Below are 10,935 nucleotides of genomic sequence, written 5' to 3'. Positions count from 1 at the left end.
GGAAAAGGAAAGAAGCAGCAGCCAATGGACTGGCGAGTGGGCGGTCCGCGTGTCGTCAAGGTGCCGGCTGGGAAGGGGCTCAGGGCGAGCCGAGCGAGCGGCTCGAGGTGGGTTCCGAGAGGGAGGATGCGGGCGGCCAATGGGCTCTGGGCGGCGCTGGCCTTAATCCTGCTCCCGGGCAATAGCCGAGCTCTGCGGGAGGGCGACTGCGAAGGTGAGTCTGCGGTGGAGGGCGAGAGCTCCGTGCGGCAGGTGGCGGAGGCAGCCGGCGTGCCGGCCCGCCTGGCGTTGTCCTACGAGAACGTGGCTCTTGCGGCCGCCTCCTCCTCCTCCGTGGAGTCTCTCCTGCTTCTTTTTGCTTTCCGAACGAGGGTCTGGTTAGGCCGCCTCACAGAGAGGGGGGAAGGGGGAATAGCCTTGGTGGTCTCGCAGAAAGTGGTGGCCTCTGTAGAGGAAGGGAACGAGGCGGCCCACTCCGTGTGCTGGTAGCCCCGTTGGGAAGGAGCCTGTTGCCAGGGGGCCAGGAGGGGTCATCTTGGGTGGGATGGGGTGGAGGTCGGCTTCCCGGCCAGTCGTGCCTTAATGCGTGGGAAAGAAGACGGGTCGCCCACCCCCCCACTTCGTCAAAAAATATCCAGCCTCTGATGAAGCCCGGTTGTGGGTCCCAGGTAAGGAAGAACGGCGGAACTGGGCCACGGCATGCATTTCAGGTTGGTGAGTAGGCTTGAGAAGGGTGCGGTATCAATTCTCCTGTGTCTGGTGACAGCCGCGATTTGTAGGTGCTGTACAGCAGTACTTGGGGCATGAGTTCCTGTTTCACACACTCAGGGTACTTGCAGTGACACACATGAGGCCTCCCTGCCACATGGCTGCTTTTAAAGGTTAAAGTTCCCGCTGAGGCAGAGGTAGTGTGAGTGAACGGCTTTCTCTTGGAAGAAGGGTATGTTCCCTGTTCACTCCTTACCTTACAAACAATGTGGGGTACTACTTGTGACAGCTTATAATGTATTGGTTTTAATCCATGTATATTTGGGTCAGAGACAACTGAAGTTTCACTGGAATATATTAATGGTAACTTTTCTATGTAGAATGCATGAAAAAAAATCACCAGTGATGGAATTACAGCAGTTCCCCACACTGCTGCGATCTGGCGTGGGCTTCTGAGGAAGCCTGTCTTGTCCAGTTTCCTGACACACTTTTGTTTTAGGAGCTGACCACTACTCAGCTGCAGTTACATTGAGTAGGATGCAGCTGGTGCTGACTGGCATTGTCCAGTTTTATTAATTTTGCCCCATTGGAAGGTATTTTGTTCATATATAAAAGCTTTATTCAGGGTAGCTTATCTGTGGTGATGATTTCATACAGCCAAGCTGATCATGTGGCAGTTAACAAGTGATAAAGATGGCTATACAAATTAGTCCTTAGCAAGTGTGGGAGAGGGGGGGGGGGCTGTGAGAGATAAAGGCTTGGGAACATAATGATTGTAGTGAGCCTGCTTAACTTCAGGGCTAGGTGACTGGCTTCGTGATCTACTAGCCCCGACCTTTGGCAGGCAAACACTGTAGCACATTAGCAGTATAGTACTGACTGTTGGGGGTTGTGGATGAAGTGTGCAGGAATCACTTAAAGCAGTATAGTGCAGGTTTGTGTGTGGCATCTTTATCTCTCTGGAGAGTTAGATCGGCAATTGGTATTGGAGGGTATGTGCTGTTTCCCCTCAAACTTTTCCATACAGGGGTAAATATTATAACCTTCCCCCAACCCCCGTATTATACTGTTTTCTTCTTTTCTCCATTTCCCTTTGCTGCTAGGAATTTCACTGGGGCCAATTTCTCTCCCATCCCCTTTCTTCCTTTTAGAATTACTTTCAACTTTCCGCTGCACATAGAAAGTATATTCATTTGTTTAAAACATTTTTATACCACCTGTTCACCCAGCCAGGGTCCACAAGGCTGTGAATGAGTATGCTCTGTCATAATTGGGCCACTTTTCAATTTTTTAAATTCCATTAGTGGAGTGTGATTTCTCTGCCTCCTCCTTCCTGCTGCAGCCCCAGAACAACATCAGGGGTGTCTTTGCAGGAGGGGAGAGTCAGCTAAAGTCATCTTCCCCACTAAGGGGAAAGTATTGGCAGGATCCAACCCAGTGTACCTATTTAGTGTGTTTATAGGCTGCTTCTTTCATGCAGTGGGTCATGAAGGAAAAGTGCAAGTTTAAATTAAATATAAAACTATTAGGATAGAATCACCATGAAACATCTTTAAAATCATGACCAGACTTAAGGATGTAAACCACAAGTGTCATTGCTTAATCCAAGTTGAAGCCCTTCCAAAAAAGAAAAGTCTTTAAATCACCCTGGAAAACCTTTAGGGTGTACCAATCTCACACAAATAGTTTTCTGCATCTCCCAAGTATGCAGAAACTACCCTACTGATAACTATAGGATTACCACAATTGATGAGGGGTTATGTAGGAGTATTTATCTCGCTCCTTTGGCTTCTGGGACGAGTTTTGGTAGTGACTGATTGGGTAAGTAGCTGCTGAATGAAACGAGGGCAATACATACTTTTCTTATACAACCATTGTGAATTTGGAAAGTAATTCTCTCTTTTTTTGTTACCGGCATAACCTCTGCTATTTCACCAGCAAGGAGAGGGAAGATTCCCATTGAGAAGAGTTGGAGAGAGGCTTGCTACTTTATAGTAATGCCTACTTTATACTTCAAAATATACATAAATAATGCCTCTTAGAGGCAGGTGACGTACAATTCCTTGGTTGTGACCATTGTGACCAGCTTAACATCAAGTTTAGAAAATAAGAGATTTTCTACTAGCCACAAAAGCTTTCCTAAAAGTAGTTAATACAGGGCTGCCAACTTAGCTACTTCTCTGCACTGCAGCCATAGTTTCAGATTTGAACTCTGAGTCACTAAACACACATGCAGAGTATGCCTAGTGTTTTATTGTTGAAATAGGCTCCATTTTGGAGTATCAAATGCCCTCACATTAAAACGGAGGGTGTGAGTTGCTGCAGCACAGTGTCTTAGTCCACCAGTATAATACAAGGATCCTGTAGCTGATCTTATCCCTGTGCCAGCTCCATGCTCTGGAACCTGAGACAATGTTGTTATGGTGTCCTTGGACTTTTGCATGTTGCCAGCACCACAGAAAGAGCAATAGCTTCCATGCTGTCAGTGATTGGGGGGGGGGGGGTGTCTGCCATTGAACAAACACATCTTAAGAACCCAGAGCTTTGTGATGTCATGTACAGGCAGATAAGTCCCAGTTACATCAAAGGCTTGCATATATATTGCTTGGCCTGTATAACTTGCCCCTGGTGTAGGCAAGAGGTAGGTGTCTTAAAATTCAAATCTGGAGTGAAGTTGAACAGCAAGAAAATGCTAAGATGACGTGTTTCACCTGTTTGATATGGGTGGAAACAAACTGGACTTATGGCAAGGTGACACATCCTGCCTCTACTTATTAATTCAGGAAGAGGAAGTATATGCCATTCTGCAGCTTGTGACAGAGCGCATATGCTGTAAGGACTTGTACGTAGCATTTGTGTCCCATGAATTCACGTTAGGTGGGCATATTTTTCCACCAATGGTTGCTTTTCAAGTATGTTAAGTGTACAGTGTCTCTTTATTGTTGTCTTTTACATTAAAGGTTGTGACTTGATGTGTTTATCATTCATGTCTGTGAATTCCTTTATGATCTTTGTAGGCCCTGCTCCATTTAACTTATAGGAGACATAGGTTCATCCATTCTGTTTGCAGATTACAAGATATTTTGCATTACAAGCCTGTCCCTCTTTTCCTTCCCTTCACAGTATGTGTGTCATTCATGGGAAGATTCTACCAGAGCTTAAAGGAAAAGAATGCTGAATTTACACCAAACAGTATTGAAATAGAGCTTTTGAAATCCTGTAAAGAGGCAAAAGGCAAAGAGAACCGGCTGGTAAGTGTAACAGCACCGAGATTCTGGTTCTGAAGCCAATCTAATGGAAAACAATAACAAAAAGACCAAAGTTCTTTCAGTACTTTGTTTTTGTTGCTTGATTGATGTACTGGGCTCCAAGAAGCACTGCTGAAAGTTTGAAGGGATAAATTTTAAAGCAGTCTTTTAATGGAAACTAGTTTCATGGTCTAAACTATACAGATATTCCTGTTGGGTGACTAGGTCTCTAAATATACACAGACTTGACAGTCATGGGTGCATCTGCATAAGAAGTGCTCCCACATAAAGTGGCAAGGCTCCTGCAGTAGGCTGCCCCAGGGGGTCCAACAAGCAATCCCAGAATTATATGGACATGGCCCAGCAACATCCAAAAGTTGGTGCCCTTCCCATGACTCAGAAGACCAGTGGAAGTTTAGCTGGAAGGCATGGCTGTGTCATTCACACCTCTTTACTCCAGTTGGCCGGAATGAATAATCAGGTGAGGCAAGATAAGGGCCCAACCCAGCCAAGGGGTGGAGCATGTTAAGGCTGTGGGGGCCTATTTTTAAAACCTCTCTGCCTCAGGCCAAGGTGGAGGTGGTTGGGGTGGCTCCTTTCTCGAAGCTGGTACAGAGAGAGGCCAGAAGAGACAAGGAGGAGCACCTTGACAGTAGGAGGAGGACATGGGTGAGGTCTGAGGGACTTGGGGGCTCAGACTCCACCTCCAGCTGGGAACCAGCTTTCAGCTGCTGGCTTCAGCTCCTCAGTTCTCCACTCCAGTACCTGCTTGGCTGTGCTAAGCCACCTTTCTATAGCTGCCCTTCCCTGCAGCAGTCCAGCACAGCCCAAGCCTCTCACAGAACAGAAGTTCACTTTCCTCCCTCATTTACCACGAATAGAGTGGGAGTTTGCAAAGGTATAGCAGCTAGGTTTCCTGACTTTCTAATTCAGACATTAACAGCTTGAGTCTCAAAACCATAACCAAGTCAGAAACAGCATCTGTCAAATGTTCTGTCAGAGGCTGAAGAAAAGCCAAATGAACCATGAACAGAATATTGATCTATTAGAACTTTCTTGGAAACATCATGTCTCTCTTGGTGGCTGAAGCTTCAGATTGTCCATGCCTCATGTAAGGGGCAGGTGGTGGTGGTGGTAATAGAACACCTCTAAATACAGGGGGAATGCAGTATTGTATTGGTGTTGTCACTTGTTTTTATTTTTTGAGAGGAAGCAGAAATCTTTAAAGATGTTAATAGCTAACATATTCAGTTTTGTGAGACAAATCTAATAAATTGCTAGAAAAACCCTTGCATTCGGAAACTCTTTCTTTGCTTCTTCTCCTAGTGCTATTACATTGGAGCAACCAGTGATGCAGCCACTAAAATCATTAATGAGGTGTCAAAACCTTTGAGTAATCACATTCCTGTTGAAAAGATTTGTGAGAAGCTGAAGAAGAAAGATAGTCAGATTTGTGAGCTGAAGTATGGTGAGTAAAAGCAGACGTATGCTAAAGGGTTTATTGGACTTGTTCCACTCTGTGTTTTGGTATGCATCCAGATTTTTTTATATGTTCCTTACATTCTGAAATGGTTGTGATCATCTTACGCTGATAGCTGTTGCAGTAAAGATCTGTGCATACTTGAGAAAGATCTCTAGTTCTGGACGAGTCACCTGTGCTACGTTTCCCTTTGTAAAGAGGACCCGGTTGTAGTTGCTAAGTTTTATTATGGAATAAAGACTGGATACGAACATATCAAGTAGTAAGAAGTGTTGTTATGGTCGGGTAACATACCTCTTGATCGTTTGCTAACTAAGAAGGTTACAGTGCTGAGGTAGGGCTGTCTTGTAAACAGTATGGCTTATGCACAGTAATAGTCAAAGTGTTTGGCCTGTAGAATAAAATATTTGCCTCATTCATATGCACTGGTCATCTGTGTGTCCAGTTGTGGTCCCTACACTGTGAGTTAGGGTGACCATCACTGTACTGACAAAGATAATAGTTTAAAATGCATTTCTGGGAGGGAAATGGTAAACTTATAGACAGTTTGGGAAGATCGACTTCAACATGTATGAAGGATTGCTAGAAGAACCGCACTGCACCATGAAGTTATAAGCTAAGCAGAGTGGGAGCTAATTGTTCTCTGAATATAACAAGTAAGACAAGACTACAAGTAATATAAAGAATTGTTCTAGAAAAGAATTAATAACCATTGGGATGTCTGTTGCTGAATAATGTATCTTTTATGTCCAGATGTTTTCTTTGAGTAGAGTTGTTATCCTGTTTAAAGGAAAATAGACGGTGTCACATGCCCTTGTTTTTAGCATTCATAACTTTTTTTCCAGGAGTCTCTTTCTGCTTGTTCCTTTAATCTACTCTCCCTTGTAATCTTTTCTAATAACCCGGGGTTGTTTTAAGTTTTCATTATGTTGTTGATTTGTGGAAATGAAAGTGGCCTCTACAAATATTCCTATTGCCATAATTTCCTTTGTCAAAGCTTTTACTCCATACTGTTCCATCCTATACAAAGGGAGGAAGTTGTATCAGTAACAAATAGCAGTTGGCCTGGGGATGGGGGGAGTTAACCTTTTAGGAATCCTTAAATCTATATTCCACCCTTCACTAGTCACTTAAATTACCCTTATGGGCTTCTTGGCACACACACCCCCATTACTTTTTAATATAGATTGTAGTTGGTCCTGCTTTTTCCCCTTTTCCAGTGACTTCATACACACAGGAAATATGTCTTCAAGCTCTCTTTTGAACCTTTTCAGTTTTACACTTTGGACAATTTGCTAGTTCATTGTTACTTGTTCCAATCTGCAAGCTTCTGAACAGCTGGTAAGAAGAAATAACTTGCCAATTTGGAAAAATTATACATTTCCGCTTGGTGGTATACAGTCAATCTAAACCTCACCCAAAGTTTTTCTACAGGGGCCAGCAGTCTTTTATAACTAGAGTCAAACTAAGATAAACAAAGAGAACTTATTTGCATAGCTGAAAATATGTTAGCAGTAACTGAAAAGTTGTTTAATAATCATAAAATTTCTGTAGTCCAAACATTAGTTACTGTGAGTAATTTAATTTGAAGTAGCACACACAAGGTCTCACAATAAATGCATGCAAGACCACCTTGTCTAATTATTTTAGCACATTGGCACATGGTTTGCACATGAATTACCATCAACTATCCACCTCTATCATTTCCCATTTTGTAAGCATCTCTAATCTTTGCCTGCCATTCCTTTCATGTACTGGTTATTCTAGTGTCCCTTCTACTCCAATATATCTTAACTTAAAAGTTCTTGTTTTCTTAAAGAGGTTGCAGACCTCTCTGGTATTTGGTATAGATTGAAGTCTATGGAACTTTAAGCTATTGTAAATTAGAAGTTATTAGGTGCTCTAGCTCATATTTTTTCTGATGACATAATGGAGCTATATGAATTAACTGTGATGCTTCTCTTTCAATAAAAGATAATAAGCACAACAGAGGAAGTTGAATAAATATGGCTTTAAGGATGTTTCCTTAAGACTTGCAGATAGTCCATTATCTAAGGCTATAAAACATATACACAACTGGGAGCAAGTCCTACTGGAATCTGCATAGTGGTGTTATGGAGTGTGCTGCTATATGGGGCATTGTATTTACCAGTACTCTATCCTCCCATCAGATAAACAGATTGACTTGAGCACTGTGGACTTGAAGAAGCTGAGAGTCAAAGAACTGAAGAAAATTCTAGACGACTGGGGTGAAACGTGTAAAGGCTGTGCTGAAAAGTCGGACTACATTCGCAAAATCAATGAACTGATGCCTAAATATGCACCAAAGGCAGCCAGTTCACGGACAGACCTCTGACCACTGTAGTGGTCTCTAGCACATTAGCACGTCACACACAAACTATGTTAATCTTTCTATTTTCTTTATCGAAAACTTTTTTTGTAACTTATTTAACTGAGTTTGACATGTCGGATTGAAGCGGTTCTTGCAATGCTGGTTCAACTGCCTCATGTCTTTAGTTATTATTTCTCTTGTCTCTGATTTATGCTGAGATATCAACATATGTATGGAATTTTTAAAATAAAGTTAAGAAATCCAGTCTGGTCACTTTGATATTGAGTTGGTTTGAATTTAGTGCAAGTGTTGAAGTCAAAGTAATCTTCAAGTACACACACTACTTGATTGGATATATGTAAGAAAGGTACCTTTTCATTGTTTGAGGCTGCACTGGTTTAAGATGCCACTCTTTAAGATAAAAAGGCTGCTTTACTATCATAGTTGTGAAGACTTGCAGTTTTGTACATTCTTCTGTATTTGGCTTTTTATCCAGGTGGCCTGGACAAGTATAGAATGTCAGGAATTTGAGTGAACAGGCATGCTGTATTTGAATGGGCCTGTGACGTGATCTAAATGAAACTGGATATTCCGTAGGGATTAGCTGAAATTAGGAACAGTGGCATTGTATCCTTTTTATATAAAGGTACAGTGCATAGGCCTGAACAACTGGAATACTAGTGTGTAAACTGACCCTTGTTCAGACCCCTTGTTATTGCTTTCATGAATGTAAGAGCTCACACTCTTTCAGTTCTGTATTTTCTAGCTGGTAATGCAGATAAGAAGTCTAATCTCCAAACATATACTGAAAGAAATGGGGAAATGCTTTCCCTCCTTGCCTGTATACAGGCCCATAGCTATGGTGGGACATTTTGGGGCCTGGCCCCCCAACTTTCTACCAAGGCTCCATGACTTCCAGAGGACTCCTCACCACTGCTGTCCCTTCCCCAAGTTCTTTCAGGGGCAGGGCAGCAGCCCCACCAGCTGCATCCCGGGCTGGTGGTTGCGGGGAGAAGGGCTGTGAGTCCTGAGCTGGCAGCGGGTGGGCCAGCAGGCAAGGTGGAGCCAGGGGGCCTTGACCAGCATTTATCCAAGCCTCCCTCTCTGGTATTCACCCCCATTTGGAGGGGCTTTCTTCTTTCTCAGTACGCAGCCTTCACTTGGATGGGATCGTGCCCTCCCCCTTAGCAGAGGTCAGCTCCCACGGGCCACCCCTCTCTTTGCTACCCTCTTTGGCCCCACTTTTTGATGCATAGGGCGGGTACTGTGGGCCACGGGCGGGGTGTGCCTGAGAACCAGGGGCGACCTTCACCTGATTGCCAGCAGGGTTAGGGAAGAGAAAAGGCTGGCAAGCTGAGGGCAACTTGGAAGGGGGCGGGTTCACCCTTGAGACAAGCTGGGGTGATCATCCCTCTCTGCCCTAGGACCATTGGCATTTCAGCTCCTGAGAGCAGGAGGGGAAGGGAGGAAAGTTGAAAGGAAGGACTCCAAGGCCAGCCAGGTTGACTTCTCCAAAGCCTGCGTCGCTTGCTCATCCACCCCCTCACCCTGTTGCGCCGCCCTGCCAGAGCCTGGCACACCATTCCCTACAGCCACCACATGGGCCTCCATGGATGGAGCAGCTGCCTGCTCCAACTGGTGAGCACAAGATTTTTAAAGTATTTTATTATGTGACATCAGTGCCCCCCAACTTATTTAAAGGCCCCCCAACTTAAAAAAAATCCTGGCTATGGGCCTGCCTGTATGATAGTCTTTAAAGTAAGACAGATGAATTTGAGGTAGTAATTCAGTGTGTGCCAATGCAGAAAGGGAAGATTATGTTTGGATAACTCCCCTTAGATATCTTCTGGGGACTTTATTTTGGGACAATGCATTCATGAGATTCTTAGTGATGGGCAGGAGAGGCACCCCTACACTCTCCTTGAGAAGAACGTAGCAATTCCAATTTTAGAGTTCTATATCTGTTCTTGGAAATGTAAAACATTCTTAAAAATAAGCTGCTAGTATACTTTTGAATAAATACTAACTGAAATATTTTAGTTGAAAGGCACTATTGAAGAAATTTTTGGTTTGAAATGAAATTGCAAAATGTGCAATAGTTGTCACTCTGACAGATGCTTCCAGACCATGTCACAACTCTATACAGAAAATATAATTGGATTAAAAGAGAACTGTCAAACAGTGTAGTGTTTATAATAGGGCTTATTTTACCTTAGCGTTACAGTGAATAATAGAACTAGGAAAAATCTACTGGGACAAGGAAACTTGAAAAATTTAGAAAGTGCTTTCTTAATAGTACAAAATTAAAGTGTAATATAAGTCCTCTGCAAGAAAAAGCAGGGGATAAGAGTTAGCAACTGTATTGTGGATTTTAATGTTTTTGCACCGAGAAGTAGCCATTGTGCAAAGGTTTAAAAATCCTGTATGGTATCGTGGCATTTTTTCCTCTAGTGTGAACGCCTATTTTGGTATGTTTTACGTGTACATTTACACAAGAAACTGTCCAGAGCTTCTTGCTCAGCAGCCGCGTACAGGCTACTAAACAACATACAGACGGCAGGTTGCCAACGTTTCCAGCTTATTATTGCTCATCTGCCTATCAGGCTGACATGTAGTGAAGCAAAATACCGAAAGCTTCACATGTTGTTAAATGCCAAGGGGCAAGAGCCACGGACACAAAATATGGCAGCCTTCGCTTTTTCCACGCGCCATGAGGACGACCGCGGCGAGGCGGGAAAGCGGGCAGTGGAAGGCATCAGGGCGCCTGTAAGCCTCGTCACCCTGACACAGCGACGCAAACGGCGCTTCCTCCCCCGCCCTTTCGACGGCGGGAGGGGAGCGTTGCGTCGTCGCCGCCTGCTGCCGGAGCCATTATAAGCGCGGTGGCCCGTCGCCCGCTGTCTCGCTCGCGGCGGGGACGCGGGCTGATGACGTGAGGGGCGCGCTTGGCGCGGCAACTGGGCAGAGCCGCCTTCGTTCGTTCCCTTTTGTCCAAGATGGCAGCTGCCGCCGGAGGCGCCTCCTGAGCCGCGGGCCCCGGAGCCATGAAGCGGGGGAGCGAGCGGGATTCCAGCCCAGCCGGGTCGGGGGGAACGCGGGGCGCCTCCTCCGCCAAGAGGCCTCGGGAGCGCGAGCGGGAGAGCAGCACCAGCGGCGGGAGCAGCAGC

At 44.7% G+C, this 10,935-nt stretch overlaps 2 protein-coding genes across 2 annotated transcripts in view; both read left to right on the top strand.

Annotated features, from left to right (window-relative positions):
* Positions 1–57: 57 nt before the first annotated feature.
* MANF (mesencephalic astrocyte-derived neurotrophic factor) lies at positions 58–8,036 on the top strand. Its single transcript, XM_015424020.1, has 4 exons — positions 58–214; positions 3,832–3,959; positions 5,283–5,424; positions 7,608–8,036. The coding sequence occupies exons 1-4, from the start codon at positions 127–129 to the stop codon at positions 7,790–7,792; spliced, it is 543 nt and encodes a 180-aa protein (XP_015279506.1). The 5' UTR covers positions 58–126; the 3' UTR covers positions 7,793–8,036.
* A 2,720-nt stretch (positions 8,037–10,756) lies between these two features.
* RBM15B (RNA binding motif protein 15B) overlaps positions 10,757–10,935 on the top strand; it is a 2,970-nt gene continuing 2,791 nt past the window's right edge. Inside the window, exon 1 of the mRNA XM_015424015.1 lies at positions 10,757–10,933. Coding sequence (XP_015279501.1) covers positions 10,813–10,933 — 121 coding nt within the window. The 5' untranslated portion in view covers positions 10,757–10,812. The remainder of the gene's footprint in view (positions 10,934–10,935) is intronic.

Source organism: Gekko japonicus, unplaced genomic scaffold (genome assembly GCF_001447785.1).
Source record: "Gekko japonicus isolate JY-2015 unplaced genomic scaffold, Gekko_japonicus_V1.1 scaffold477, whole genome shotgun sequence".
NCBI classification, from domain to species: Eukaryota; Metazoa; Chordata; class Lepidosauria; order Squamata; family Gekkonidae; genus Gekko; species Gekko japonicus.
This window is presented reverse-complemented; position numbering and strand designations above follow the sequence as displayed.

What these genes read in the sequence shown, in the direction of transcription:
- MANF (XM_015424020.1), top strand. Translation starts at nt 127, where the DNA reads ATGCGGGCGGCCAATGGGCTCTGGGCGGCGCTGGCCTTAATCCTGCTC. An exon ending in GCGGGAGGGCGACTGCGAAG is followed by an intron (nt 215 to 3,831) that starts GTGAGTCTGCGG and finishes TTCCCTTCACAG; the next exon opens with TATGTGTGTCATTCATGGGA. An exon ending in AAGGCAAAGAGAACCGGCTG is followed by an intron (nt 3,960 to 5,282) that starts GTAAGTGTAACA and finishes TTCTTCTCCTAG; the next exon opens with TGCTATTACATTGGAGCAAC.